Genomic DNA, 25,184 nt, shown 5'->3' on the forward strand with positions numbered 1-25,184 from the left:
TGAGTATGACTTAAAATTTATTTGTTTATTTTTCTATTTTATGTCTGCTACGTAGATGATGGTTTTACCACATACTTTACCAGGGATGGGTTAATCTCCTCGTCACGTAACCAGTCACGACTGAAGACAATAAGCACAACGTAAATACCTCGTGTAGAAATACAATCACTATCTCCAAATACCACCGTTATCATAAAATCAATATTATCATTTAAAAAGCGTGTCAGACGCAGGAGGTGAAATACCCATAATTTGTTTCCAGTGGGACCAGATTCCGAACAATCCTACATATTTTACCCGTGATAACTCCGTATTATTAAGTTATGAGAACCACTTGCACAAGATGTCAAGGCCCCGCGATGCATTGTGGACCTGAAGTTGCCCCGAGCCAGGCGTTAAGCCGGTCAACCGTGAAAAGAAGGCATATAAAACGTCAGTTGTGTCTGTACCAACATTACCAACACAACCCTCTATCTAAACCAACGCTTGATGCTAAACGCTGGATATAACCTGTATAATGTCTTAGGGCTTTCCTGAACTGTCTACAAGCCTAACTGTGGTCATAATTTCCTCTGGATTTATGACGTATGTCTTGTTTACACCACTCGTATCCTGGACCAGCATATAAGTAAACACTTCTACTCATATACGTACGTAGTAGTCACGGCACAAGAGGCAACCAGAATCGACCGCAGCTTCGCATGACAAGTACAGAATAATCACCACAATTGATTTCGGCCATCAGTATTGATTACTTAGATCAATATTTTTCATTCTTATTATTCTTCACGGTGATATATCCATTCCACGAAGTCAGGAACTGTTAATTTATTTGTGATATGAATATCACCTGGAATTAACTTTGTTTCATCTGATTGCTAATGGGAACAGGTGAGAAGCTTGTCCTGATGAAAACAATTAAGGGCCAACCGATTTATTACCTGCAGAAAGATGGTGTATTATATCCACCTCTCCCAGACTACAGCAGTCACTTGAAAAATGTCAGGAACTTTCGCTGTGAGCCTGATGATGTCTGGATCTGCGGCTACCCCAAGTCAGGTAGGTGATTCATCAATATATTGATTTTCAGAAATATTGTCCGTTAACACCCTCTGATTTGAAGAATTTGAACTCTCTCACTGTAGCGGGTGTTTCAGGTACCGCCAATCACTCCTTGTTAAGAGTAAGCTTGTATCATATTCAATACATTCAAAGCTTTTCATATACTAGTCAAACTGTACAATGAAGAAAATGGTGCAGTATATCTCAATTATACTATGTGAAAATTGCATGTATATAGTGAATATGCATTGTATATACGTCTATTGTATATGATATGGTAGATTGCATGGGAGAAAAATGGCAAAGACGTGTATAGTACAGTAGTAGGTATTAGAATTATACTCGGATCGATTTCTTTACCAACCAATTCACGTTTTACCGCATGAGTGTGACAACTCTAACAAAGCGAGACTAGTTACTGTCGCCGGTTTACCACAGATTTATTAAGTACAGCGGTAGATCAAAACTATATATTAGTAGAGTAATGTTATTCATGATGATGATACTTATACAAATGATATATCATCATCATCATCATAATCAGAACGTCCACGCGGAAGGTACACCGTCAGTAGATCAAGTATGCATTTATTGCAACCCAAGAGTTACATAATAAGATTTATAGCTCGTATAACCGCGGCCATATTAACTCAGTACACTGCACTGAGTACACGCACTACTCGAGATTCTACAGAGTATCGGGTCAGACTGTTTAATGTGGAGGATATTTCCTATTTCATGAACTAATGACATTAATTGTGTCCAATGCAGTTCCCATTTTTGACTTGAACAAAATGTCCCCGTGTTTGTATTTTCAGGTTAACAATTTTGTTAATTTATGTTCTTGTGACGGGTGCTGTGGGTCAGGCAGAAACGCTCCCTTATTAGTGAACTCTTGGTATCATGACGCTGCTTTTAGGAGATATTTCTTATTGTCAGAAAGTAATGAAATATATGCTATTTAATTATGATAAGAATATTAAGGCTTTTCGCCTTTTGCCGATGTCGTGTACATGCCATGGGTGTAATTTCGTTTATCTGCCATTTCGTTGCCTGTTCAGCAATTATATGCACCCGAATCGTAGCACCCAATTTTAGGGCTGTAACTATGGAACTATCGATGGATTGCGGTTGTTGAGTCTCCGATAGCATAATAATAATCGATGGTAGAAACGAAAAACTACCGATGCATCGATAGTATGTGTGACTATCGATAGTTTAACTGTTTACTTGATCTGGGTTTCAAGTTTCTTGTCAGTTATTAAAAGAGATTGAAACTACTTCAGCTTGTTTTTATTTCATATAAAATATACATTTATGTGGGAAATGACTTCAAATGGGACAATTCAAGGAGAAAAAACCTGTTGCAATGGTTGGTCACAAAAGTCTATCGCTATCGCAATAGTGTTTTCCCCCTCAATAGTCACCCCCTACCCAATTTAGTATGAAAGTGTTTTGGTTATGTTAATGTACAACTTGCTTGTTCTTGAGTGAGTGAGTGAGTTTGGTTTTACGCCGCCTTTAGCAATATTCCAGCAATATCACGGCGGGAGACACCTGAAATGGGCTTCACACATTGTACCCATGTGGGGAATCGAACCCGGGTCCTCGGCGTGACGAGCGAACGCTTTAACCACTAGGCCCCATTAAAAAAAGGAACGTTAATACTCTTTACAAATTCTCAGAAAGTATTCCCTTGAGTTTCTAGTTGTGTCGACCTACTCAGCAATAATCCGTCTATGTGACATAATGTCTTTAAACATTCGAGTCTGGTCAGGACAATACGCCGATTGACATCATGAGCATAGGTAATGGCGATATGAGGAAATGTGCCACCGAGACCCACCAAGTTAGTGGCGGTCTACGACAAGCAGGGTTTCTGAAGCTCAAGTCTAACCCGGATATGTTCACAGGTTATTACGAGATTAGAGATTATAACGAAAGAGTGGTGTTGTTTCAGTGGCATTTGCAGTTGGAATAAAAAAGCAAAAAGTAACCCCATACAAGTCGAAGAAGTTTTTGAGGACATGTTACCCCGTGTTTGAAACTGAATATATATGTTATTAAATGCAGTGTGTGACGTGTAGATGTACCGCCGAACATGATCCATGTACTCACTGATCAGGAAACTGAACCAGCCGAGTCAAAACAGTGGGAATCGGATGAGATATACTATGGAACCGCGTCGTTAACTCGAGATGCCTTAATCCGAATGGTTTAACAGATTACCGAAATGTTCTGAAAAGCAGCAACAAAACGCGCCTAAATATAAAAGAGTATATCAAGTCATGAATACAAGCCATACACGAATCTCTGTATATTCGATTAAACTTGATCGTAAAGGTTTTTTAAAACATAAGAGAAACAGATCAAACTGAATCAGAAACAGAGCATCGTCACATAGGAACAACCCTCGGAGTGTTCTGAATATTTAAATATGGGACGTGAGAAGCACAGGTGGGTGTATAACACCACGACATTGTTACATAAAGAATAACTGCGGTGTCAGACAGTCTACCTGTATGACCCCACTGTCAGGCGCGGCACACCACGTGCATTTTGCAAGACAAACGAGGGACACGGTGAATATAAACAGCCTACATCATTCATGTACATGTGGAAGAAAACAAACATTACAAGTGCACGGATTATTTACATCTACAGAATCGTACAGGATGGGTTCGAGCCATGTTTGAGCTGATATAGCAACCCTGGGTAGAAGATGGACGGGTGCGACTATGGCAGAGTTTAAAGAATTAAAAAAATATCTTCATAGATTTTTACAGAACTCTTAAAACCCACGAGCATGCTTTCACGATATGTCAGTCATCGCTGCATGTTATTGTGACAGTGTGAATGGCGTGCCACCTACATGCCCGTCAGTGTCAAGCTGGTAAACGCTGTCACAAACCGTCACGTCATCAGAGCTGTATTTTTTTAGGACACGTGCATTTGATGACGTGCCTTCAATCCTTCATTTAAAATTGCCTTTCACTGTTAAATTGTGAACGTGGTCAACATGTCTGTATCTAGAAGTACTGGGGCATTTACAAATGTATAATACACATATATAGCCAGTTCGAAACAACAGGCCACTTTTCTGTGGACGAGGAGAACAGATGCAGTCTTCTCAGTCAAAACTATTATTAATTCATGTTCTTTAAGAATGCTAATGCTAAAACTAAGAATAACATTTGAGGAGATAGGTGCCAGAAGTAGTTGCAAGGGTGGGGACTAATGACGAGGCGTTACACCATGTAACCAGGCTGGAGGTACCATCGACTAATGGTGCTCTCAACAACAGCTTTGCCTGACCAAGACTCGACTGTAGACAAGCCTCCATGATAATGCTTAAACATTGCAGGCGTGAAACAACATTAAGTTGCCTCCATACACGGTTCAGGCAATCAGGCACCCTTTCTTCAATAAACACCCTCACAACTTTGTAAGCGCCACTTACTGAGACCAAAAAGTTATATTACTTCCAAAACCAGACCCTAAACAACGACCAGCAGCAGCCCTTCACTATTTCCTGTGCGCCCAAACTCTCAGTACATTACGGCGAAAACCTGTACCTTAAGCTGTATGACGTATTAATACGTGTGTCTCCGTGCCAAGTTTCACTTTGATTTAAGTTTAATATCTCAATATTGCAATAAACGAATACACAGATTCTCGACATACCCAACTTCCGGTGATACCTCGTTTGTGAGTTTATCCTCTAGCCATGCTTTAAGAACGTTTCTATTGGAAACGTTCATTATCCACTCAACATAGAAGATTTCATGTTAGAAGCGGTCTTTTGCAATTCTTGCTTGTCGTAACAGGCGACTAAAGGGATCGACTGATCAGTCTCTCTGAATTGGATGATGCGTGGGGAACTGTTCAAGGAGGCATTAAACAAGTTTTACTTTTATGATACCAATCACTGGATTGTGTGGACCATACTCGATGCATTAGAGACCGCCGTCATATAGTTGAAGTAAATGTACCTTTGGCGTTTCAGATTAATCCGTGCGGATTAACTAGGTTTCACTGTATGTTGATTTGTCCTGTTATTAGCAAGTTTCGTCCGATTTGATACAGATTTTAAAAGTAACCATCCATCAAGTTGCGTCTTATAGGATTATTCCTTGCATGTCATCGATACATTGAGCTGAACGTTGATATTCAATTGTGACCTTGACCTTGCAGGCAATCACTGGATGTGGGAAGTTGTTCAGATGATCCTGAAGGGCAAGGCCGAGTTCGCCACGGAGTTCATGGAGAAGTTTCTCATTGACTTTGAGAGTCTGGACTCTCCTTTCTTAACGGCCAAATCTCGACGGATTCTCGTGTCGCATCTTCCCCGCAAGCACGTCCCCTATTCCATGTTCCAGAAAGGAATAAAAATTATTTATGTTGTCAGAAATCCAAAAGATGTATCTGTGTCCGCCTACAACCACCTCTCGTCTGTAACAGACGACTTCCGGTGGATCTCCTTCAGCGAGTATCTTGACCTCCTGTTGCAAGGAAAAGGTAAGCGTCTGAAAGGTTCACATCTCACCCAGGGCCAAAGGGGATAAAGTACATTGAAAATGACCAGTAAGATAAATGAAGTTACAGACAAATGTAAAATGTTTTTGTCAAGTGGATATGTTTACATCATTTTCAAGTTATTCATGATCGAATACAGGAGGAGTTATATATGTAAAAACAAACCCGATTGTCGATGTATATGTCACTGATACGGGCCGGGAAATCCTCTTATCGAGAGCAATGGTAATTTCGAATCAGTCATCACAGGCGCGGATATGTTATCTCTTCAACTGAGTGACCTGCTAATAACGGTTGAGTAGTGAAATCAGAGTCACAAAAAATATTCATTTTCTTTCTTTCAGTATATTATGGGGACTGGTATGATCACGTGACCACATGGATCCAAGCAGCGTTAGCAAATCCAAACATCTTAATAGTGAAATATGAAGATATGAAAAGGGTAAGATTCTTATCAGTGTGTTCATAACTTGAAAATGTAAAAGGTCTAGAGATAGTTTATTTTTTTGTTTGTTTAATAATGGACTTTACCAACGTCGGAGTGCCATCTCCTTTTCTAAAATATGTAACGGGATTCGCAAAGAATTATCCTACATCGAACTTTTGAAATGGCCCCTGAATACTTACCTTCTTGGAAAGGTCAGAGAGTGCAAAAAATATCATAACGTAAAAAAGTTAAACCCTTTTTTCACAAAATTAAAACGAACATGAACCGGACATGCTGACTTCCTATATGTTAATCATCCAATCGCTAACGCAGATGAGAAAATATACTCAGGTTTTACAGGAATTGACCTGAGGCATGATGGGTAATTTTCCGGTCTACATGCAATCATGTTCATCATAACCCAAGTAGATTTTATCGCAATCACTGATGTCACGTAATGGTTCTGCGAGGCAATGTGATGACTTGCGGTATTGGAGTCATCCGACTACGGAGAATTGCTTATTCACGATGATACAAACTGCGCGGAAACACGACCACAGGGAAAAGTGACATTAACGCACGGAAATCTATGACGTCAACGTCATGTCGCGAGCTATTTATATCACAGTTGAAGCCATATCAGCAAATAAACATGACGTACTGGTGATATGGAAACACGAGATGTTATTTTGGGTCGATGTAATTTTATGACAAAATATTTCTTTAATGAACAAAAAGAATTTATTTGACACGTTTCACGTATGTTCATGACAAATTGAATATATAAATATATAGGCCCAAAGGCTCAGGTAATCCGGATCTCATGAATATTAATTCTGTGTACATAAAGTGCAACCAGAGGGATAAAGTTAAGTAAACCTTAATTCTTACTCACATCACATTCACATTCAGCCAACTGAATGATATTGTAACTGATTGTGACAGATCGAATTCTGTCGTACGATTGTCGATGGCCAAAATACACCAGCACAAGATATCTACATCCGGGTCTTTCGTCTTCGTCATCGACTTGCTGCTGCCCCGAGACTGCAGTCCATGTCCTTTTCTTAAGAAAGATATCGGGCTAATCGGGAATCCTCTGCGAGACCGGTATTTGTCCCTGTATTGGAAGGACTCTGAGAGTCCGGTTCAGTGAAGAATCACGAATCCAACAACGAGAAGGAAGACAGCGTGTCTACCGACGTTGAAATTAACCTTTGACAAGACGACAGATTCGGTGTTGCCCGTATGATAGTGATGGTTCAGGGGAATCTGACATCCTATCGGTACTTCGACCAAATTCTTCGACATCACCTTCTTGGCCTTCCAGAACATCGGATCTGAACCCAGCATAGCATCTGCGGGTTGAAGTTGAAGCATACGCCACAGACACCTATACAACTGGCATGAAAAATAGAGAGTGAAATAATTCAGCCTGTACCAAAGGGATGTGCAAGATGCTGGCAAACATACAGCATCTGAGATACATGCCATGAACCTCCTAACATAGCACCCCCTCCCTCAGTTTACCTTACCTCAATCCATCTTACCTATACATTTAGATCACAGAGGGTTTCCGCTTATTTCTCCCAATAAACCCCAAATATGTGCACAGAATTATGTCAGCGAATTTTGTATGTCATAGTATTGCAGAAAAAAATCCAAGGTCTGGTTTTGTTTTGTATCAGGACTTATATGGGCAAGTGAGGCGAGTGGCGGGCTTTCTTCGCCAGAACCCAGGCGAGCAGACGATAGAGGACATCGCAAACGCCTGCACCTTTGAAAACATGAAGGGAAAGAAAACAGAGTGTAAAGACAAGTGGAGAGAGGACGGTCTTATTAGCTCCGTGTATAGAAAAGGTAGGTCTTATCAGCTCCGTATATGAACATCGGTACCAACAGATAGGTGTTGTCAGCTCCGTCTATAGACAAGTTGGGTACCAACACAGAGCTCTTATCAGCTCCGTACATAGAAGACGTAGGTGCCCAAACATTGGTCTTATCAGCTCCGTGTATAGAAGACGTAGGTGCCCAAACATTGGTCTTATCAGCTCCGTGTATAGAAGACGTAGGTGCCCAAACATTGGTCTTATCAGCTCCGTATATAGAAGACGTAGGTGCCCAAACATTGGTCTTATCAGCTCCGTATATAGAAGCTGTAGGTGCCCAAACATTGGTCTTATCAACTCCGTATATAGAAGATGTAGGTGCCCAAACATTGGTCTTATCAGCTCCGTATATAGAAGATGTAGGTGCCCAAACATTGGTCTTATCAGCTCCGTATATAGAAGCTGTAGGTGCCCAAACATTGGTCTTATCAGCTCCGTATATAGAAGATGTAGGTGCCCAAACATTGGTCTTATCAGCTCCGTATATAGAAGCTGTAGGTGCCCAAACATTGGTCTTATCAGCTCCGTATATAGAAGACGTAGGTGCCCAAACATTGGTCTTATCAGCTCCGTATATAGAAGACGTAGGTGCCCAAACATTGGTCTTATCAGCTCCGTACATAGAAGACGTAGGTGCCCAAACATTGGTCTTATCAGCTCCGTGTATAGAAGACGTAGGTGCCCAAACATTGGTCTTATCAGCTCCGTACATAGAAGACGTAGGTGCCCAAACATTGGTCTTATCAGCTCCGTACATAGAAGACGTAGGTGCCCAAACATTGGTCTTATCAGCTCCGTGTATAGAAGATGTAGGTGCCCAAACATTGGTCTTATCAGCTCCGTGTATAGTAGACGTAGGTGCCCAAACATTGGTCTTATCAGCTCCGTACATAGAAGACGCAGGTGCCCAAACATTGGTCTTATCAGCTCCGTACATAGAAGACGTAGGTGCCCAAACATTGGTCTTATCAGCTCCGTGTATAGAAGACGTAGGTGCCCAAACATTGGTCTTATCAGCTACGTGTATAGAAGATGTAGGTGCCCAAACATTGGTCTTATCAGCTCCGCATATAGAAGATGTAGGTGCCCAAACATTGGTCTTACCAGCTCCGTATATAGAAGATGTAGGTGCCCAAACATTGGTCTTATCAGCTCCGTGTATAGAAGATGTAGGTGCCCAAACATTGGTCTTATCAGCTCCGTGTATAGAAGATGTAGGTGCCCAAACATTGGTCTTATCAGCTCCGTATATAGAAGATGTAGGTGCCCAAACATTGGTCTTATCAGCTCCGTATATCGAAGATGTAGGTGCCCAAACATTGGTCTTATCAGCTCCGTATATAGAAGATGTAGGTGCCCAAACACTGGTCTTATCAGCTCCGTATATAGAAGATGTAGGTGCCAAAGCATTGGTCTTATCAGCTCCGTATATAGAAGCTGTAGGTGCCCAAACATTGGTCTTATCAGCTCCGTATATAGAAGATGTAGGTGCCCAAACATTGGTCTTATCAGCTCCGTATATAGAAGATGTAGGTGCCCAAACATTGGTCTTATCAGCTCCGTATATAGAAGATGTAGGTGCCCAAACATTGGTCTTATCAGCTCCGTGTATAGAAGATGTAGGTGCACAAACATTGGTCTTATCAGCTCCGTGTATAGAAGATGTAGGTGCCCAAACATTGGTCTTATCAGCTCCGTATATAGAAGATGTAGGTGCCCAAACATTGGTCTTATCAACTCCGTATATAGAAGATGTAGGTGCCCAAACATTGGTCTTATCAGCTCCGTATATAGAAGATGTAGGTGCCCAAATATTGGTCTTATCAGCTCCGTATATAGAAGATGTAGGTGCCCAAGCATTGGTCTTATCAGCTCCGTATATAGAAGCTGTAGGTGCCCAAACATTGGTCTTATCAGCTCCGTATATAGAAGATGTAGGTGCCCAAACATTGGTCTTATCAGCTCCGTATATAGAAGACGTAGGTGCCCAAACATTGGTCTTATCAGCTCCGTATATAGAAGATGTAGGTGCCCAAACATTGGTCTTATCAGCTCCGTATATAGAAGATGTAGGTGCCCAAACATTGGTCTTATCAGCTCCGTATATAGAAGATGTAGGTGCCCAAACATTGGTCTTATCAGCTCCGTATATAGAAGATGTAGGTGCCAAAGCATTGGTCTTATCAGCTCCGTATATAGAATATGTAGGTGCCCAAACATTGGTCTTATCAGCTCCGTATATAGAAGATGTAGGTGCCCAAACATTGGTCTTATCAGCTTCGTGTATAGAAAGTGTAGCTGCCAACCGGGTGTACGTACGTAGCAATGTACACGCATGTATGTGTGCCTGCATGCAATGTGCCATGTCCCCCCCAACACATACGAAGTAGGGATGTAGTGCAGTATCCGTACAGCGTTTGTTTGATAACAGTGACACCGGACAATTATTTCATACCTAGATTTTCTAAAACATTGTTTCATGGATAGCAATCTGGCAATACGTACCAACCAATGTTTCTGTCGGCCCATTGAAAACTTTCCAGTTGATTGAAATATATCAGCAAATATGTGATTCGCTTGACAATCACAAATTCTCTTGCGTGATTTTGTGCCCTGTCGAAAGATTTTACATTAGACAAAGAGGTTTAAAACATCAATTGAACAAATATGTTGTCAATAACCAATTGTTGTCTTGCTTTGGAAGCTATTTCACAGAAAGGGAAGCGAACATTCTGTGCATAAATAGATAAACTTTTCAGGGATAGCAGGCTACAGGGATCCTTTTTGTCCTATTCTACTTTCACTAAATCTTAATAAATTACTCGTCTGTCCTGCGGAGACACACGTTTAGGTATTTCCTTCAGTGATGGTTACCGCAATGAAACTTTTATAGATGTAGATCTTACTGCACTTAATGATAACTTAATGACAGGGCACACACCTTGCTAAAACTAAAATTAATTTCCTCCAGTCATAAACATTTACAGGTTAAATTTTAATTCCATCCCAGAAAGAAAAGTATAAAATCGTCGTTTAATCAAATTCATAATATTTAATATTAATATAAGGAGAGGTCAACATTATCAAGAATATATGCTTCTTGTGTTTGATTACAATTAGAATATTTGAGTCTGGGATATCGATTTGAATTATTACCACCAGAAACAGCAAGGTTAGTCACTGGCATTACAAACATTTCACTAGTGGCGTTAAACTGGTAAAAACAGAACATCAAAAGCAGAAAGCGTCCCCTCACCATACCGAAACAGATATTACCATTAGTAATATGGGGGTTAGCATGATATGAATATCAGTAATGATGTCGCGGCCACAAACTTTCCCATCATCTTGCCGAGTATTTTCTGATCCGTGAGTGTGAGAGTGAATATGGTTTTACGCCGCCTTTAGCAATATTCCAGCAATATCACGGCGGGGTAAACCAGAAATGGGCTTCACACATTGTACCCATGTGGGGAATCGAACCCTAGTCTTCGGTGTGACGAACGAACGCTTTAACTACTGGATTACCCCACCACCCCATTTTCTGTTCCGACGTCGGACCCCTGACAAGCTAAGGATTTGTCTACGATGCCTCCACGCGCTGCTTCTTACTCCCCCGTCTACACAAGGCACTTCCAGGGCCCCATGGTAGGGTACTGAGACTTACCTTGCTCGAGTTAACCATGAGCGTGCTCAGTTCCTTGTTGGGCGCCATAGTAGCCGCCCTAAAAGTACTGAATCCCCTTTGCTGGGATTCGAACCGCGGACCACGTGTTCTCGGAAATGTAAGCATGTCCTGCTCCACCAGTAGCACCCACCACACAGACAATTTGCATAACAGCGAAGGGAAGACTTGAAATCGATTTGGCCACTATTTTGTCGGCATCCCCTTCCTACCTAAAGTTGCAGGTTTCGCTCGGACAACATCATTCCAAACTGCTCTATTCGCGTGATTTGCGTTTAGGAAACTATTTTGATTAAGAAGTGAAATTAAATAACATTTTTCTAACATTGTAAATCGTAATTCATTTGAAACAGATAAAAATCCTTATATCTTCGACTGTGTTTGGCTCAAACCTGAAACTGTTGTAACTGTGCTGAAATATACAGACGATACTTATCTGATCGAATCTCCAGCTGCTGCATATCTCCATTACCTTGTATATACAAACTACACTCCTTAAAGACGCATTTTATCAACACATTCTTCCAAATTTATAAATAAGTTTCTTTGTCTCTATGGATTTATCCCATGGCACCAACATCTGTTAACAAAGCAAAGGACCACAGAAACATCTTTGACTGTAATTTCACATCTAAACTCCCGTGTTTCTACCGAAGTTGTTGATTCAATGTGTTAAAATGATAGGTTGATTATTCCATATAATATAATATTATTCTCGCCCAAAGCTACACTATCAGTGCTATAGCGGTCATAGTGTTAAATACTATTAGCACTACACATTGTACATATTTCCTCAAACGTGATATTGATGATGAAGCAATCATGTAAATTTCATTTTAGTCCGATAACGATGCCCTTGTAAGAGGATCCCTTTTGTTTAAACTAAGTATGGGTACGGTGTAGGATCACCTCAGTGCCAGACAGGGACAAGACTTGTCAGTCGTTTTGACACGCGATGACAGAACGACTTCCGGTACGTGTCAATGGCACTTTCAAGTGCCTTTTTCCACCGCTCCAGTAACCTCACATAACCCCACACCGTGTAATTAATCCATTTCCGATTGACATAAGGTTGTCTCTGTATTAACTTGTTTGATTTCTTGTCGGTGAGGAAAATGATTGACATTTCAAACAATTTATAGATTCGAAAAACGGGCATCCATCAAAAGGTCTTCACATAAATGGCTAGAATTGTTCCGTCAGGTCATCGATCATGCATGGGGTCCATCTTGAATGTATGCATTGGCGGATCCAGAGGGGATGGGGGTTGGGGGGTGGGGTGAAAATAACTTAAGACCACATTGAAGATTTTTTTGGCGTTGGCGGAGCCAATGGGGGGTTCAAAACACACACACACACACACACACACACACACACTTCTCTCAAAATTCTGCCCATGCTATGCAACGCAGGCTCTGTATTTCAATATGTACTCCACCGTGTATTTGGAAATTACTGTATTCTTGTTGGTTTATCAGGGGTTATCAAATGACCCTCTGATTGAAGATTTGAAACCCCAAGCTTCAGTTTTAAGTTTGGTTCAGCCCCGTCACTTCTACAGATGACCCAGAACTACATTTTGAAAAGGATTTTATACCCATTCTGGCTCTCAGAAATAATGTCATTTTCTGATTAAACGGATGATCGGGTCGTTATTGTGAAATGTAGTGGCGTTATTTCAAAATAATTATAGCATTTAGTTTGTCCCAAGCATTAATGAACTGTAGTATGTGTCACGCGAGTGATTTGACCAACGTGGAACATAAACAGCCGTAAAGACAGATAAATATATTACTCCTTGGATCTGTTAGGTAAACTCTATCAGACTAGCGCAATACCAGATACTGGCCCCGGATTATGTCCTATGCTCGTTAAGACAGTGGAATGTGGTCGGTGTGTCTGTGATAGTAACAATTTCCTGAAACATGCAACGTGAAAGATATTTCTAAACGGCGTTCATTTTCCTCATGTTACTACTTTATGAATTATCCTCGTGTTATGGGGTTTTGGACCAAAAAATTTATGAAAAATGTCAAAAGATAATTTTATCCTTAACACAAAGAATCATACAAATTTATGCAACGTTGTGTGACGCAACACCCCTCGTTAGAACCCGAGTGAACCCTGACAACTGGAAACGTAATACATCCGAAAACCTATGATTACAAGAGTAACCTTCACGCGTCAGATATATATCAGTGTATTAATGTAGAACATATTTACACTCTCCGTGAACACCCGGTGTCATCATTGATTTGATCCATTCTTAAAATCATCACCGGTGTGATTCCTGTTACGCCCAGAGACATTTATCAATGAGAACCTGAGACAACTTCAAAACAAATGGTTGGAATAGAGACGTTAACACTGACTCCTCCTAGGAGGAGGGCAGGACATGCTTACAATGTTCGCGAACACCTGGTGTCATCTCTGATTCTCAGTGGTCCATTCATAAAATTTCACATTTGGTTGCCCTTTTGCACCATCTTTTTGGGCGGCCAGTGGAGACTGGACATTCATTTTCTGGCGTTACCGTGTATTTGACGGACATGAAGCAAGCTAGAGCTGTCAATAAGCGCGGCTTTAAAGAACAAATAAACTTTGTTTTTTGTACTCTTTTAACTATTACATATGAACGATTTGTGGTTAGAATTATGCGGAACACCAAATTCATTCTTAAAAAACTTGGGGTTAATTAATACCGAGCGATTAAAAGTTGCGAAAAAGTCGCCTGCTTCACTCTCGCCACTTCATTGTAATCGCTCATTTAAATTGAACACTTGAACAAGGAAGTACGCGAACATGTATAACATCAGAGCGATAGGTTAATGGGTTTTGGCAATACATCATGCTGAATCATGTAATTATGAGAATGATCTCACAGTCACATTTTATGACTGATTGTAATGAATCGTGCGATTCAATTAGAAGCCAGTAAAATGTAAGTTGTTCTTTTATGCCAATGTACTATAAGGTTGCAACGAGTTCCGCTATGTCGGGGTATACATGGCCAAAATGTACAGGCGGATCCATACGATGCATGGAAGGTAGGGATTAAAGAAGAGCACCACTATAAACTGCGCAGGTTCTGATAAACGAGGCATTGCAGAGAACTCTGATTTTCTCTTGGTTTGTCTACAAGGTGCTTATGCTCGTGGGTTTCAAGTGGTAAAACACCCATGCCTGTGGGTGGGTTTCAAGTGGTAAAACACCCATGCCTGTGGGTGGGTTTTAAGTGGTAAAACACCCATGCCTGTGGGTGGGTTTCAAGTGTTAAAACACCCATGCCTGTGGGTGGGTTTCAAATGTTAAAACACCCATGCCTGTGGGTGGGTTTCAGTGTTAAAACACCCATGCCTGTGGGTGGGTTTCAAGTGGTTAAAACACCCATGCCTGTGGGTGGGTTTCAAAGTGTTAAAACACCCATGCCTGTGGGTGGGTTTCAAGCGTTAAAACACCCATGTCTGTGGGTGGGTTTCAAGTGTTAAAACACCCATGCCTGTGGGTGGGTTTTAAGTGTTAAAACACCCATGCCTGTGGGTGGGTTTCAAGTGTTAAAACACCCATGCCTGTGGGTGGGTTTCAAGTGTTAAAACACCCATGCCTGTGGGTGGGTTTCAAGTGTTAAAACACCCATGCCTGTGGGTGGGTTTCAAGTGTTAAAACACCCATGCCTGTGGGTGGGTTTCAAGTGTTAAAACACCCATGTCTGTGGGTGGGTTTTAAGTGGTAAAACACCCATGCCTGTGGGTGGGTTTCTAAGTGGTAAAACACCCATGCCTGTGGGTGGGTTTCAAGTGGTAAAACACCCATGCCTGTGGGTGGGTTTCAAGTGTTAAAACACCCATGCCTGTGGGTGGGTTTCAAGTGGTAAAACACCCATGCCTGTGGGTGGGTTTCAAGTGGTAAAACACCCATGCCTGTGGGTGGGTTTCAAGTGGTTAAAACACCCATGCCTGTGGGTGGGTTTCAAGTGGTAAAACACCCATGCCTGTGGGTGGGTTTCAAGTGGTAAAACACCCATGCCTGTGGGTGGGTTTCAAGTGGTAAAACACCCATGCCTGTGGGTGGGTTTCAAGTGGTAAAACACCCATGCCTGTGGGTGGGTTTCAAGTGGTAAAACACCCATGCCTGTGGGTGGGTTTCTAGTGGTAAAACACACATGCCTGTGGGTGGGTTTCTAGTGGTAAAACACCCATGCCTGTGGGTGGGTTTCAAGTGGTAAAACACCCATGCCTGTGGGTGGGTTTCTAGTGGTAAAACACCCATGCCTGTGGGTGGGTTTCAAGTGGTTAAACACCCATGCCTGTGGGTGGGTTTCAAGTGGTAAAACACCCATGCCTGTGGGTGGGTTTCAAGTGGTAAAACACCCATGCCTGTGGGTGGGTTTCTAGTGGTAAAACACACATGCCTGTTGGTGGGTTTTAGTGGTTAAACACCCATGCCTGTGGGTGGGTTTCTAGTGGTAAAACACCCATGCCTGTGGGTGGGTTTCAAGTGGTAAAACACCCATGCCTGTGGGTGGGTTTCTAGTGGTAAAACACACATGCCTGTGGGTGGGTTTCAAGTGGTTAAACACCCATGCCTGTGGGTGGGTTTCAAGTGGTAAAACACCCATGCCTGTGGGTTGATTTCAAGTGGTAAACGTTTGAGACCTGCGCCATCACACCCCATCCTCGATAATCTACAAGGTATACGTTCCCATAAATCTCCACTATACCCTGGATGCATCTACGGCTCGGCCCGATAATTTTATTACCTCCCTTGGCTGGCTTTTATCCAATCCGGTGTCTACGCTTGGAAGTTCAGCGCGTACCAATCACAAGGAATCACATCTCACTTTCGCTTCTTTTCTAACCGATTAAACTTGGCAACACAATTGTTGCAGAGGTACTGTGAAAGAGGTAGAAGGAGTTCTTGCATATATCTTTTGAAGGTTTCAGACCTGTCATTTTGTCTGTATGGTTTTCCCCCTACATCTGAGTCGCACAGCGAGCAAGCCTTCGCGGCTGCGGCCGCCATCTTTGTTGACACTGGCAAGCTCGGTTGTAACGGCTTATCTGACTGGCCGATCAGTAGATGCATCAAGGGTACCAGTGAAGATTTATCAAAACGTATACCCTGGGGATTATCGAGGATGCGCCACAAACCATGCTGGCCTGTTTCAAGTAGTAAACGTCTGAGACTTGCGCCATCACACCCATGCCGGTGGGTTTATGTGGTAAACGTCTGAGACTTGCGCCATCACACTCATGTTGGTGGGTTTATGTGGTAAACGTCTGAGACTTGCGCCACCTCACCCACGTTGGTGGGTTTATGTTGTAAACGTCTGAGACTTGCGCCATCACACCCATGCAGGTGGGTTTATGTGGTAAACGTCTGAGACTTGCGCCATCACACCCATGCAGGTGGGTTTATGTGGTAAACGTCTGAGACTTGCGCCATCACACCCATGCTGGTGGGTTTATGTGGTAAACGTCTGAGACTTGCGCCATCACACCCATGTTGGTGGGTTTATGTGGTAAACGTCTGAGACTTGCGCCATCACACCCATGTTGGTGGGTTTATGTGGTAAACGTCTGAGACTTGCGCCATCACAGCCATGTTGGTGGGTTTATGTGGTAAACGTCTGAGACTTGCGCCATCACACCCATGTTGGTGGGCTTATGTGGTAAACTCTGAGACCTGCGCCACCTCACCCATGCATGTGTGTTTATGTGGTAAACGTCTGAGACTTGCGCCATCACACCCATGTTGGTGGGTTTATGTGGTAAACTCTGAGACCTGCGCCACCTCACCCATGCAGGTGGGTTTATGTGGTTAACGTCTGAGACTTGCGCCATCACACCCATGTTGGTGGGTTTATGTGGTAAACGTCTGAGACTTGCGCCACCTCACCCACGTTGGTGGGTTTATGTGGTAAACGTCTGAGACTTGCGCCGATACACCCATGCAGGTGGGTTTATGTGGTAAACGTCTGAGACTTGCGCCATCACACCCATGTTGGTGGGTTTATGTGGTAAACGTCTGAGACTTGCGCCACCTCACCCATGTTGGTGGGTTTATGTGGTAAACGTCTGAGACTTGCGCCATCACACCCATGTTGGTGGGTTTATGTGGTAAACGTCTGAGACTTGCGCCATCACAGCCATGTTGGTGGGTTTATGTGGTAAACGTCTGAGACTTGCACCACCTCACCCATGTTGGTTGGTTTATGTGGTAAACGTCTGAGACCTGTGCCACCTCACCCATGTTGGTGGGTTTATGTGGTAAACGTCTGAGACTTGCGCCATCTCACCCATGTTGGTGGGTTTATGTGGTAAACGTCTGAGACTTGCGCCAATCACACCCATGTTGGTGGGTTTATGTGGTAAACGTCTGAGACTTGTGCCACCTCACCCATGTTGGTGGGTTTATGTGGTAAACGTCTGAGACTTGCGCCATCACACCCATGTTGGTGGGTTTATGTGGTAAACGTCTGAGACTTGCGCCATCACACCCATGTTGGTGGGTTTATGTGGTTAACGTCTGAGACCTGCGCCATCACACCCATGTTGGTGGGTTTATGTGGTAAACGTCTGAGACTTGCGCCATCACACCTATGTTGGTGGGTTTATGTGGTAAACGTCTGAGACTTGCGCCATCACAGCCATGTTGGTGGGTTTATGTGGTAAACGTCTGAGACTTGCGCCATCACACCCATGTTGGTGGGTTTATGTGGTAAACATCTGAGACTTGCGCCATCACACCCATGTTGGTGGGTTTATGTGGTAAACTCTGAGACCTGCGCCACCTCACCCATGCATGTGTGTTTATGTGGTAAACGTCTGAGACTTGCGCCATCACACCCATGTTGGTGGGTTATTGTGGTAAACTCTGAGACCTGCGCCACCTCACCCATGTTGGTGGGTTTATGTGGTAAACGTCTGAGACTTGCGCCACCTCACCCACGTTGGTGGGTTTATGTGGTAAACGTCTGAGACTTGCGCCGATACACCCATGCAGGTGGGTGTATGTGGTAAACGTCTGAGACTTGCGCCATCACACCCATGTTGGTGGGTTTATGTGGTAAACGTCTGAGACTTGCGCCACCTCACCCATGTTGGTGGGTTTATGTGGTAAACGTCTGAGACTTGCGCCATCACACCCATGTTGGTGGGTTTATGTGGTAAACGTCTGAGACTTGCACCACCTCACCCATGTTGGTGGGTTTATGTGGTAAAGGTCTGAGACCTGTGCCACCTCACCCATGTTGGTGGGTTTATGTGGTAAACGTCTGAGACTTGCGCCACCTCACCCATGTTGGTGGGTTTATGTGGAAAACGTCTGAGACTTGCGCCAATACACCCATGTTGGTGGGTTTATGTGGTAAACGTCTGAGACTTGCGCCATCACACCCATGTTGGTGGGTTTATGTGGTAAACGTCTGAGACTTGCGCCATCACACCCATGTTGGTGGGTTTATGTGGTAAACGTCTGAGACCTGCGCCATCACACCCATGCATGTGTGTTTATGTGGTAAACGTCTGAGACTTGCGCCATCACACCCATGCAGGTGGGTTTATGTGGTAAACGTCTGAAACCTGCGCCAATACACCCATGTTGGTGGGTTTATGTGGTTAACGTCTGAGACCTGCGCCATCACACCCATGTTGGTGGGTTTATGTGGTAAACGTCTGAGACTTGCGCCATCACACCCATGCAGGTGGGTTTATGTGGTAAACGTCTGAGACTTGCGCCGATACACCCATGCAGGTGGGTTTATGTGGTAAACGTCTGAGACTTGCGCCATCACACCCATGTTGGTGGGTTTATGTGGTAAACGTCTGAGACTTGCGCCATCACACCCATGTTGGTGGGTTTATGTGGTAAACGTCTGGGACTTGTGCCATCACACCCATGTTGGTGGGTTTATGTGGTAAACGTCTGAGACTTGCGCCATCACACCCATGTTGGTGGGTTTATGTGGTTAATGTCTGAGACCTGCGCCATCACACCCATGTTGGTGGGTTTATGTGGTAAACGTCTGAGACTTGTGCCATCACACCCATGTTGGTGGGTTTATGTGGTAAACGTCTGAGGCTTGCGCCATCACACCCATGTTGTTGGGTTTATGTGGTAAACGTCTGAGACTTGCGCCATCAGACCCATGTTGGTGGGTTTATGTGGTAAACGTCTGAGACTTGCGCCATCACACCCATGCAGGTGGGTTTATGTGGTATACGTCTGAGACTTGCGCCATCACACCCATGTTGGTGGGTTTATGTGGTAAACGTCTGAGACTTGCGCCATCACACCCATGTTGGTGGGCTTATGTGGTAAACTCTTAGACCTGCGCCACCTCACCCATGCATGTGTGTTTATGTGGTAAACGTCTGAGACTTGCGCCATCACACCCATGCAGGTGGGTTTATGTGGTAAACGTCTGAGACCTGCGCCAATACACCCATGTTGGTGGGTTTATGTGGTTAACGTCTGAGACCTGCGCCATCACACCCATGTTGGTGGGTTTATGTGGTAAACGTCTGAGACTTGCGCCATCACACCCATGTTGGTGGGTTTATGTGGTAAACGTCTGAGACTTGCGCCGATACACCCATGCAGGTGGGTTTATGTGGTAAACGTCTGAGACTTGCGCCATCACACCCATGTTGGTGGGTTTATGTGGTAAACGTCTGAGACTTGCGCCATCACACCCATGTTGGTGGGTTTATGTGGTAAACGTCTGAGACTTGCGCCATCACACCCATGTTGGTGGGTTTATGTGGTTAATGTCTGAGACCTGCGCCATCACACCCATGTTGGTGGGTTTATGTGGTAAACGTCTGAGACTTGTGCCACCTCACCCATGTTGGTGGGTTTATGTGGTAAACGTCTGAGGCTTGCGCCATCACACCCATGTTGGTGGGTTTATGTGGTAAACGTCTGAGACTTGTGCCATCACACCCATGTTGGTGGGTTTATGTGGTAAACGTCTGAGACTTGCGCCATCACACCCATGTTGGTGGGTTTATGTGGTAAACGTCTGAGACTTGCGCCATCACACCCATGCAGGTGGGTTTATGTGGTAAACGTCTGAGACTTGCGCCATCACAGCCATGTTGGTGGGTTTATGTGGTAAACTCTGAGACTTGCGCCATCACACCCATGTTGGTGTGTTTATGTTGTAAACGTCTGAGACTTGCGCCATCACACCCATGTTGGTGGGTTTATGTGGTAAACGTCTGAGACTTGCGCCATCACACCCATGTTGGTGGGTTTATGTTGTAAACGTCTGAGACTTGCGCCATCACACCCATGTTGGTGGGTTTATGTGGTAAACGTCTGAGACTTGCGCCATCACAGCCATGTTGGTGGGTTTATGTGGTAAACGTCTGAGACTTGCGCCATCACAGCCATGTTGGTGGGTTTATGTGGTAAACGTCTGAGACTTGCGCCATCACACCCATGTTGGTAGGTTTATGTGGTAAACGTCTGAGACTTGCGCCATCACACCCATGCTGGTGGGTTTATGTGGTAAACGTCTGAGACTTGCGCCATCACACCCATGCAGGTGGGTTTATGTGGTAAACGTCTTAGACTTGCGCCATCACACCCATGCAGGTGGGTTTATGTGGTAAACGTTTGGGACTTGCGCCACCTCACCCATGTTGGTGGGTTTATGTGGTAAACTCTGAGACCTGCGCCATCACACCCATGCTGGAACATCAATGTTGTACACATGTACCAGGTTGGATTAATAAAAATATATACAAATTACGGGAAGGGAGGGTTGTGAGGTGGGGATTGGAGGGGTTATTTTGTACATGAAATACCGGGGGTGGGGGTGAGGGGTGAGGGGATGTCATTCACATTGTATATGCTACCCTATAAATATCATCATCGCCCCAAAGAGTTGAGTAATGTGATCGGGTGGTTGATGTATGTCATGGTGTCACAACTGCGTAGATCGATGACGTCAGTCACTGGGATGTCTCGTCCAGCCTTAATTATTGACATACCACCGCCATAGAGTTGAGTGCGGCGTTAAACAACAAACAGACACTCTTTCGTTGTAGCATATTAAACAGGTGGATTATTATACAGTTGTATTAAGATGCACTTAACTGATCGTACTGAAAAAGAGGATCGAGAATGGTTAATTATTGTCATGAAGATTTCTTTAATAAAAAACAGACAAGACAGTCTTCATTGGGGAATATTTAAGAAGGGAGTTTATTATACAAAGATGCACCGACAGTTCGATGCAAACGAAGAAAAGAGTGCTGTACATGCACTATTTATACATGTATCTGTCGACTAGTCAGCTTTTTACACGCAAAATATGAAATATGTCGAACGGTTAACAATGAAACAAATAACCCATCATACGACTTCCGTCAAAGAGCTGACACGACGCTGTATTTGTAGATGTTCCTTGATTGGCATTTCGGGCACATGTCACACCTGTCCGCCAATGCAAATCTCCGGCGGTTTCTTCAACAGTACATCTTGATGAATCGACGTCCATAAACCTGCTAGGTATACACTGCGGCTTTAAAAGTAATTAAATAGAATATTTTTTTCAGGAGAAGCAATTCATCTTCAGCCTTTGGTTTCCGCCTTTCCGCTTCATTTATCAAACTAACTTAGACAATTTTCTGTTGAGTATGCGACCAATATTCGCCCCGTCCCTTCTAACCCTGGATAGTTTACTTAATGACGTTTTCCCTCGTGGACCTTGCAACAAATACAACAAAAACATAGCGTTGATGGATGGAGCTGGTGATGAAAGCTGTAGTCTGTCAGCAGCAATGGGAACACGCCTAAATCTGCAGTTTTCACCCACCATGTTATGGATACGACCATGTCAGGGTGATTATATCTGTCCCGTCACATGAAAGGAACGTATTGTCGGTATTCTCTAAAACCTGCCAAAGGCATCATAAACAAACGTTGGTAACCGGCACCCAGACGTAAGAACTTGCTCTAAGCGGTTTCAACATTCCACGAATTCACCCAGACACATTCCGTTCAAGCCGATATGGAATTTCTTTACCTGTTTTGTCAATTCGTAACTTCTGAGGAAGATTGAATAGTTGGAATGAAATTTTCTTTGTACGTAACCAAGATGTTTTTGCTTTTGGTTATTATCCATAGTGAATAGTTACGTCGTTCGTTACGTCGTTACGTCGTTCGTTACGTCGTTCGTTACGTCCATACAGCGGTGAGACTGCGTCACTGTGGCGAAATAAAATGGTGAAATATGTTGTGTGCTGTGGGCCAAACAGGGTTGTACCCTGATTCATAAATGGGTTTTACAACTGTTTCAATATGGTGATGCTAAATGGTAGATTCTCGTGGTCTGGGGTTGATTCTGATTATATTACCATGGATAACAATTATAATCATAATACATAGGACATTATTTCTTGTTATTGTTAAGGGTTTTTTACGAGAACCACATATGTTTCACGGTGTACAAATTACCTCAGAACCACATCAGATGCAATGAGTATTTTTATTAATATCTCAAGCTATATCAGGCTTCACACATAGTGCACTTGTGGGGCCGACGAAAGATCGAATGTACAAAGCTACAAGTATAGACTATTCCACCGTCATACAGTTTGCCGATCTCACTAGTCTCAACCTCTTACGGCAAAGCGACGTCGCGTAATGTATGTTAACATTAACTTCGGATGTGCGTGATGCAAAGAGACAAAACTTTCGAAGCATGTAAAGGAATGTGGAGAATCGAACCCGGGGCTTGGGCGTGACCAAAGGTGGTATCTGCTTGTTGGTACCATGCCTGTTCCTTATCATGATCCAACAGGAAGTGGTCAGAGTCAGTTTACTGCGTCTCCGTGTGGTATTCATGACTGTTATAACTGCAGCATGTTATCTCAGTGGGATAGCACTAAACACTGCTTGTAAGTCCGGGCTGGTGAACCCAGCGACACAAGTATACGGGCGCACGTACCTCCGGTTTGTCACACCCCTGCACATGTTTTTGTAACAATTTGCCCAGATGACTTAAGATTTTCCGGATATACCTCGTTGAGATCATTCAATGTCCACAACACAATATTTCACTATTTCGTAATTCTGTGTGAAGCTTAGAACTTATAAGTCCATTGTACACAGTGGCTTTAACCATAAGGTGATCATAACTTCCATACCGTACCTTAAAATAGACTTACGACTGTCGTAGCGCTAGGGCTGCTTTGTGCAACGGCTCCCAGTCGGGGTTGATAGACTGGGTAGATCCTGTGGTTTAGAGACACATTGGAAAGACAGCTGATGAAAACACATTTTGTTTATCCATTATTTCATTATTTGCAACTGTTTTATTCATACTATAATATTTTCTCTCTCTTTTGATTCAGGGGAGGTCGGTGATTGGCGCAACTGGTTTACTCCCGAAGAAAGTCGAGAGTTCGACGAGAATCACAGAAGAAAGATGGCGTCGTGTAAGTTCAGCGTTGACTTCACCCTGGACGTAGACTGATTCCTCACCAACGTCGGCAGCTTCCCAGTCTCACTTATAGGCTATCAGACGTTGAGGCCAAGACGCTAAGACTCCCGAGGAGAAATCTTCCACGCAAGCTGTTGGTCCGCATTGAAGTTGACATATGCGCCATCGGGTTCAAGCAACCACATACTCTTTCCTTGTAGCAACGGAGCTGTCTTCGGACAATTCTGGGTGTGAACACTGACAGATGGGTTCACTCACATACAATACAGTTTAAACATTATTGTGATGGGCAGAACGTTCTTCCCTATCGTTTAACCACAGCGTAATACCATGAACTGACTTTTCAACATTGAAGATCTGAATGCCGAAGATACAGTTTTAATATTTACATTATGCACAGAGCGGTTTTTCTCCATGGTATGCCATGATTCTGAGTGTTTTAATGGCGGATATAATGGTCAGGTTACAGAGCTAGAAGTCCATATTGGACCGACATGATGTAAAGAAGTGTCAATATTTTTGTTATAAACGAAACAGAATCAGTTATTTTACTGGTTCATCCATATTAATAGAATTTGTCCGTCATTTGTCGCATGTCCTAAAATCATCCATTGATGTATGAAAATTGTGCTTCGTAACATTATTGTAATTATTTATTACTTGAGTCGTCGTTCCTTGGTTCTATGAATCTTCATTTCAGAATAATATACACATTCTTTACATTTAATCCCTCATAGATAAATGATTCGTTCCCCTTCAAGTTTCCTATTTTCTGAAATAAATTTCACAATTACAATGTGTTTTTCTTGTGTCTGCGATCGTATGAAAGGTACATTTGATACTCTCCATTATTCTATAGTTTATTTTAATGCGACGCTTGTGACATTCTAACACATTTACTTGATGTTTCCACCGTGGGTATTTTTCCCCAGCACATTATGCTGGACCAAAGAGGCGACTCCTTGACCTGGTTGGCGGCGTGTCATTGTTCCCCAACGGCGTCCGTCGGGCTCACAATCACTGGGATATCTGGCCCAGAAGGATTCATTAACAAGCCCTCGCCGAGCCTTTGAACAATAAACAAAACTTGATGATTCTTGATTTGAACATTAAGACAAAATTAAGGCA

The 25,184-nt window shown here is 43.2% G+C and overlaps 1 protein-coding gene across 1 annotated transcript; it reads left to right on the forward strand.

Moving 5' to 3' along the window:
- Positions 1-397: 397 nt before the first annotated feature.
- LOC124263168 (sulfotransferase 1E1-like) lies at positions 398-24,852 on the forward strand. Its single transcript, XM_046697736.1, has 5 exons — positions 398-1,059; positions 5,257-5,580; positions 5,943-6,040; positions 7,714-7,885; positions 23,968-24,852. The coding sequence occupies exons 1-5, from the start codon at positions 882-884 to the stop codon at positions 24,087-24,089; spliced, it is 894 nt and encodes a 297-aa protein (XP_046553692.1). The 5' UTR covers positions 398-881; the 3' UTR covers positions 24,090-24,852.
- Positions 24,853-25,184: the final 332 nt, after the last annotated feature.

Source organism: Haliotis rubra, unplaced genomic scaffold, assembly GCF_003918875.1.
Source record: "Haliotis rubra isolate DU_JTF1 unplaced genomic scaffold, ASM391887v1 Scf87, whole genome shotgun sequence".
NCBI lineage: Eukaryota > Metazoa > Mollusca > Gastropoda > Lepetellida > Haliotidae > Haliotis > Haliotis rubra.

Excerpts from the sequence above, each read along its gene's own strand:
- LOC124263168 (XM_046697736.1), top strand. The coding sequence starts at position 882 with ATGGGAACAGGTGAGAAGCTTGTCCTGATGAAAACAATTAAGGGCCAA. Across the intron at positions 5,581-5,942 it reads CCTCCTGTTGCAAGGAAAAG|TATATTATGGGGACTGGTAT; the intron begins GTAAGCGTCTGA and ends TCTTTCTTTCAG. Across the intron at positions 7,886-23,967 it reads TAGCTCCGTGTATAGAAAAG|GGGAGGTCGGTGATTGGCGC; the intron begins GTAGGTCTTATC and ends CTTTTGATTCAG.